This window comes from Adiantum capillus-veneris, chromosome 16 (assembly GCF_014529385.1).
Source record: "Adiantum capillus-veneris isolate H3 chromosome 16, ASM1452938v2, whole genome shotgun sequence".
In the NCBI taxonomy this organism is placed as follows: Eukaryota; Viridiplantae; Streptophyta; class Polypodiopsida; order Polypodiales; family Pteridaceae; genus Adiantum; species Adiantum capillus-veneris.
The window spans coordinates 95,686,197-95,693,697 of NC_140946.1; the positions used below are offsets into that span (position 1 = coordinate 95,686,197).

At 42.6% G+C, this 7,501-nt stretch overlaps 1 protein-coding gene across 1 annotated transcript; it reads right to left on the minus strand.

Annotated features, from left to right (window-relative positions):
• Window positions 1–3,969: 3,969 nt before the first annotated feature.
• LOC147439493 (uncharacterized) lies at window positions 3,970–4,559 on the minus strand. Its single transcript, XM_086484028.1, has 2 exons — window positions 4,268–4,559; window positions 3,970–4,181 (listed from the first exon to the last, which is right to left on the minus strand). The coding sequence occupies exons 1-2, from the start codon at window positions 4,557–4,559 to the stop codon at window positions 3,970–3,972; spliced, it is 504 nt and encodes a 167-aa protein (XP_086340154.1).
• Window positions 4,560–7,501: the final 2,942 nt, after the last annotated feature.

Here is a 7,501-nt window from a genome sequence, read left to right on the forward strand (position 1 = left end):
GATGTCTGGACACGGGTACTATGGGCAAGGCCACCGGCATGGCCGAACAATGTGTATGATAGGGGGAGGCTATAAGATAGCATGGTGGGGTGGAGACTAGCACACGACATTACTCTCGGTATTTCATCACAGGTGGGAGTTTAAAGACTTTAATTTTAGTACGCAAAGTTCCCTACAGACTTGTCTTTACGGCTCATTGATTGGAGCTACGGAGAAAAACTTATGATAGTTTGAAGTTTGAGCAGTTGGCACATCTGTACTGGATTGGGTAGCTGCAGATGAAGGATCAAGGCTCAAGTGAGTGCATGGAATTTAAGTGTTCATCATAGGGTGCACATTGGTCTTTTCATATTGATAGTCAGAGTTTTAGTTGCCAAGATAATTGGAATGGAAGATGGGTTCCGGGCCAGTTTAGTCACCTCGGTGAGTGTGCCGTATGGGAGTCTTTGGGCTTCAACCAAGTTCTATAATATAGTGCACTTAATAGATCAGTGAGTGCTCAAGGAGCATCTTGTCCAGAATGTCATGTCATGGAGTGCATTGATAGCGGGGTATGATGTTATCGATATGCCCAACACTACGGTGATCGATATGTAAGCCTAATGTGCTTGGCAATGCTTTGGTCAATATATAATTAAAAGTGGTGCTTTTACGAACGCAGATGAAATTCTTGAGGAGCTTACAATCAGAACAGGCCATCTCTTGGAGCATAATTTTCCGCCCATAAGCTAAGTACTAGTGGACGTCCATAAGGGCATGCCCATAAGAGAAACATGTTGTGCTAGCACTGTTGGAGATGACACATTGTTGTGCTCAGCAATGCTTAGCCAAGGTTGTGCTCTAAGAAATGGCTTGGTGGATATTGTTGGGTGAAGAAGGGAGTGAGGGAATCTATAGACGCGCACACACACCCATAGATACACACACACAGAGAGAGAGCAAGAACCTTGATAGCTTGAAGCTCCCTCACTTTGTTATGAGAAGTTCAAGTGTGAGTATGAGAGAAAGATACGAGTCTCCCTAAGTACAACGTACCACCACACATGCGTATAGTGTGTATATGTGGTTACACGGGAAAAAAACCTCTAGCCAACACTAGAGTAAAAAGTGCCCGTGTATAGGAAAACGGTTCACATCTAAACTACCCGAGGGACACTTGAGTGTAACAAACTCCCCTGGAGTGAATGATGTGAACATGTACAGGGAGGTGACAGATCAGCCCGCACATGGTAACAAGCCTAAAGCTTTGCGAAAAGCTTCAAACTTTTCCCTTGGAAGAGCTTTGGTGAACAAGTCTGCCACATTGTCTTGTGTAGGTACATACGCCAAATCAATATCTCCTGCATGTAGCCGCTCTCTCACATAGTGATAATGTACCTCAATGTGTTTTGTGCGAGCATGAAACATTGAATTCCTCGCAACTGCCAATGCACTCTGACTGTCAGTGAAAATGGTCGTAGACTCATGTGGCTTCATGCATACATCCATCAAGAGACGTCTGAGCCATACACACTCCACCGTAGCCATGTGTTGCCATGTACTCAACCTCACAATTGGATGTGGCCACAGTTGGCTGCTTCTTACTCAACCATGATATGCATGATCCACCAAGAAGAAAGCAAAGCCACTAGTGGACACTCGTGTATCATAACAACCAGCCCAATCATTGAGGTATCTAGAGACACGCTTCACAGCTTGCCAATGCTTAGTGTCGGGGGTATGCATAAACCTACTCAACTGGGAAACAACATATTGTATGCCTAGCCGAGTGTTTCATACATAAATTAAGCATCCCACAGCTTGTTGGTAGAGAAAGGTGTCAAATGTATCATCACAATCCTCAATTGAGAACCTGAATCCTGTCTCAACAGGAGTTGAAATGGACATGCAATCCTCAAAACCAAAACGATGAAGCAGCTTCTCAATGTATTTTTCTTGATGCATGATAATACCCGCCTCAACGAAAATAAACTGGATACCAAGATAATAGCTCAAATGACCAAGATTTTTTATCTTGAAAGCTTGTTGAAAATCAGCCTTTAGTTCCTCAATTTTCTGCTCACATGACCTAGTCAAAAGCATATCATCAACATAAATAACAAGCACAATCAAGTCATTGCCATCATTGCATACATAAAGTGTGTTCTCAATTGGACTACATTGGAAACCAAGAGCAATCAAGTGCCGATGCATCTTCTCATACCATGCACGTGATGCTTGCTTAAGTCCATACAAAGCCTTTCGCAAGCGACATACTTTATGCTCCTGACCTTTAATGGAAAAACCAGGAGGTTGTTTGACATAAACCTCTTCATGTAAGTCACCATTCAAAAATGAAGTTATCAAATCCGATTGATGCACTTTCCAACCACGATGAGTAGCCAATGCAACCACAATACGAATGGTAGTCGTGTGTGAAGTAGGCGCAAAAGTCTTCTCATAGTCAATACCATATTGTTGTGCATAACCTTTTGCAACAAGTCTCACTTTGTAGTGTTCAATACTACCATTAGACTTTCTCTTAACTTTTTAAACCCACTTAGTATTGATTACATGCTTACCTTTAGGTAGGTCAAATAACTCCCAAGTACCATTCTTGGAAATCGAATGCAATTCAGATTGCATAACAGCCATCCACTCCTCATGTTCTTCATTACATGCTGTTGCAATGAGAGCTACATCCACAAAATCTCGATACATGGCAAGTAGATGATCTTGTTCCACCATGAAAAGGAGCACTCAACTTAGTATATTGTAAAGTTTGCTTCAGCCATCTTGGCATTGCTTGTGCATCCGTGATAGAAGTGCGTTCCTAATGTAGTTCATGATCAATTTGTACATCATCGAAGGGCTGAACTTCAAGTTGATTTTGAGCCATGTTTGGATGCAAATTTTCAGCTCTTTGAACCTCATTTTGCTGCTCTACATGGTCATTATCCAATGTACCACTTTGACACAAAGGCATAAGTTTATCAAACATATCTTGTGACCCAATAGATGGCTTCATTGTACATTCAAGCAAGGGATGGGCTGAATTTTCAGCAAATACCACATCACGACTTACAACAATCTTATCCGTTAATGGCTGACACAACGATAACCTTTACTTTCAGCACTATAGCACACAAAGATACATTTTATAGCCTTGTCTTGCAGTTTGTGACGTTTTTGTGAAGGCACAAGTGCATATGCCAAACAACCAAACACATGCATATGGCTCACCATTGGCTTACGACCATTCCAAGCCTCATAAGGTGTAACAAATCTCAAAGCTTTAGTGGGACATCTATTCAAAACATATTTTGCACACATGAACGCTTCCATCCAAAACTTATCAGGAAGATGCTTTCCTTTAACCATATAATGTGCCATTTCCAAGAGAGTACGATTCTTATGCTCGGCAACACCATTTTGCTGAGGTGTATATCACACAGTACATTGATGTATAATACCTTTGTCACGAAGAAAAACATTAAACTCATGCGACATATATTCCCCACCACGTTCTGTGCAAAGAGTAATAAGTTTGTTGCCACTGAAATTTTCAGCCATAGTCACAAAGCTTTCAAAGCATGCAAAAACTTCATTCTTTGCTTTCAATGGATACATCCAAGTATAGCAAGTAGCATCATCTATGAAGGTAACAAAATATACATACTTTCCAAAAGATGGAGTCTTCACAGGACCACATACATCACTGTGTATAAGGTGCAATTTTTTTGTAGCATGAGCAGAACCATCCTTCGGAAAAGAGGCACGATGCATTTTGCCAAGTATACAACCTTCCCAAGCATGCTTCTTAATGGAGCCAAGTGTGGGCAAACCAACAACCATATCACGCTTTTGTAAATATAGCAAGCTATTGAAGTTTAAATGACCAAAACGTGCATGCCATAAATATATTTCAGCCATAGAAGGAGTACGAACAAGCAAGGCATTTGATGCATGTCTCTCATAAGTATCCATGCACTACAAGTCATTGCATAACGTCCCAGACATAACAATAACATCACCATTGCTGAAGTCATGAACCATATATTTGGCATCCACAAAGTGTACATGAAGATCCGAAGAGGCAATGGTAGGAACCGACAACAATTTTTTCTTTATGTCTGGCACATACAAGGCATTCTTGAGAGTCACAACACCCCCATTTTCAACCATAAGCTTTATGTTCCCAACTACAATGATGGGGTAAGAGGCATTATTTGCGCATACAACATGCCCCCCCTTTGGTGCATCTTGCAAGGACACAAAAACTTCTTACATGATGTTATGTGCTTGGAAGCACCACTATCAAAGTACCAATCAATATCAGCCTCACGCACTGTCATACATGTAGAATGTAATAAAGAATCATATGTGCATGTAACAACACAAGCCCAAACATCTTGAGCAAGATTAGCTTCATCATCCTTTGCATTACTCATTCTCTCAATGATAGACATACCCGATTGCTTCTTCTTATCATTACGCTTTGCAAGCTTTCTACATTCCTCAATGGTATGTCCCGACTTCCGACAATACTTGCATCTCTTCTTCTTTTTTTTAATCACCATCACTAGAAGAATTAGTGGAAGAGGGAGTTTGGGGCTTTGGTTTTGATGTGCCCAAAGCTGGTCCGGACTTGATTTTTACCTCTTTGAGAGATAGAAAGTGCTTGAGTTCCCTCAATCAAACCACTTCTATTCATTCTAGATTGCTCTTCTTGTAAGAGAAGTGACACAACCTCATCAAAAGTGTACATGTTGGGATTTCCTTTTGCAACCAAACAAAGAGTATTAGCAAATATTTGAAAAGAATTTGGCAACCCTTTAAGCAAAGTGGAGATGAGAGAATTGTCTGAGATAATCTCATCTATGTTTGTCAATTGCTCTTTTAAATCCTGGATCTTTGTAACATACACATCAACGGACTCACCTTCAGCCATATGAATTTCCTCAAGCTGCTTCCTAAAGTAAGCCACACGGGCTTCATTGCACCCGGCATACAAAGAAGCAAGTACATCCCAAGCTTGCTTGGATGAAGTGCAAGACCGAATGTGCGGAACAATATGACACTTCACGGAAAGAGCAATCAAATCATGTGCTTGGGAATCCTTTCCATCCTATCTAATCTGATCCTGTGTAGGTGGAGAAGATGAAGAAACAACTATTGAAGAGCTACTTGCATCTGCAACAATAGAAGTAGAACTGGCAGGAGTCTTGTCTACATCCGCCACAATGTTCCATAGTTGCTTTGCAACAAGCACATGTTTCATCATGTAAGACCACATTGGATAATTGGTCCCATCAAGCTTATCCTCAGATTGAAGCATGCCAAACAAGTCATTGTTGCTTGCCATAGCACCCACGAATAATAAATCGGCGAGAAATACACTCCCGACAAAACCTGCTGACTTGTAAATGCTATTATAGAAAAGCCTTAATTTGTTCAGAAATATTGATGCGTGGTATTTCTGCGTAGTACTTGTTCTTACCTTTGTTTTGAGTCCTAGGTTGAGCAAAACAAACACCCAGAGCACCCGTGGCGAGCAAAACGCTGACTAGTTGTCCCAAGGCTGCACCTCCTACAAAACCTAATAGGAGGTATGGAGGAAGGAGAATGCTTGTGGGAGCTAAAGAGCCTGCTCTAATACCATTTTTTGCTGAAGAAGGGAGTGAGGGAAGCTATAGACACACACACACACACACACACACACCTATAGATACACACACACACAACAAGAAGCTTGATAGCTTGGAGCTCCCTCACTTTGTTATGAGAAGTTCAAGTGTGAGTATGAGAGAAAGATACGAGTCTCCCTAAGTACAACGTACCACCACACATGCGTTGTCGTGCAGCTTCGCTACCATGATGAGAAAAAGAGCAGAGAAATGCAAGCTAAGCTTCTTTTAAGCCTACACATTTAATGGTCAGTGATCAGGGCTTGTTAACAGGCCAAGTTTAATGATTAATGTATGCCAGATGCGGCTTAAAAGGGCCAACATATGCCTCAATGATGCCAAAAATGAGTATTCTTGAAGTGAGCATAGATGGGATATTATCATCTAGAACTTTAGTGCTAGAAGTGCTCTACCGGCCTGTCTTTATGGCTCGTCGATTGGAGCTATGGTGAAGAAGTTATGGCAGTTTGAAGTTTAAGTCGATTGCAGATCCGTACCGGATTGGGCAACTGCAACTGAGGTGACAGAAATGAAATGAATGCACGGTCTTGAAGTGCTCACTTTATGGAGCGCGTCAGTCTTTTCAGATCAGGGATCGGATTTACGGTTGCCAAGTTATGAGCCGTTAAAGATTCACAGGGGGCCAGTTCCATGCCAGTCCGGTCCACTCGGTCAGTGTTCCAATTGGGGGTTTTGGAGCTTTGCCAGGTGATGTGTGTGTTCAATGCAACATATGAAGTCCATAGGAAGTGACGGCACAGCAAACAGAATCCGGACGGGCAAGTTATGGCAATTTCAAATCGATGACAATTATTAGCTGGGAGGGATCTGTGTGGTGCTCACGGAAGTGCATTAAGTTTGATGAGCCTTCAAAGTCCAAAATTTCCATTTGTTAGAGCTCATTAATTGCAGATTATGACAAAAACGGATGCGGCTTAGAAGCCGCAAACTGTTTTAACCAAATGAGAGGGAAGGAGTTTCACCAAATGCAATCACTTATACTTGCATCTTGAAGGCTGGCAGAATTCATGATGATATTGTCAGTCAAGAACTGCTCGAAAAAGATGTCGTGCTTGGCAGTGCTTTGGCCGACATGTATGCTAAATGGGATGCCCTTACAAAGGCTATGGCCGCCCAATGAGTTAAATTGGCCGCCGCTTAGTGAAAGGGTTTTTTTTTAGTGTAAATGAAAAACAAAAAGAAGAGGATGATGGCGGATCAGAGCCGCCCAGGTAGCGAGCAAGGGGAAAAGGGACTTGCGCCTGCCAATGGAGTGCTTCGACGAGATCGTGGCAGAGACGAAAAACACTGAGTGGTCCATGGCGCGCCATTTCGGAGCTGTCTTGGGCGGATTTTGCGTCGCTCCACGGTCGGCTGCCACGTCAGCTGGAGGTCGTTTTTACGCCTCCCTAGCAACGACGACGCCGTCGTTGCTAAGGGAGGGGGAAATCTATTAATGGGGGCACTTTTGCATGAGATTAAAAAGGTAAGCAACGAAGGCTCGAGAGAGAGGTCTCGAAGGGAGGGGAAAAGGAGGAGGCATAGATTAGGGGAAAAACGAGCAAGACTAGGGAGAGCTTCCTCCCAATCTCCTCAATCTCCATCAAAGAGAGGGCTTGCCTCCTTGAACGCCATCAAAGCAAGCCTCCTTGGACTCCATCGAAGCTAAGCAAGAGGGGAAGCTAAGCAAGGTTTATTTTCTCTTTTGACGTTCAATCGAATCCAAGCAAAAGGGGATCTCTCTCTCTCGACTGTGGAGAGCAGGCTCGAGGCTTGAAGCCAGTGAAGCACTAAGAAAGGGAAAGCTTGAACAAGCCAAAGCAAGAAAGGCTTGT

What these genes read in the sequence shown, in the direction of transcription:
- LOC147439493 (XM_086484028.1), bottom strand. Translation starts at nt 4,559, where the DNA reads ATGGTGATTAAAAAAAAGAAGAAGAGATGCAAGTATTGTCGGAAGTCG. An exon ending in TTCCAAGCACATAACATCAT is followed by an intron (nt 4,182 to 4,267) that starts GTAAGAAGTTTT and finishes CCATCATTGTAG; the next exon opens with TTGGGAACATAAAGCTTATG.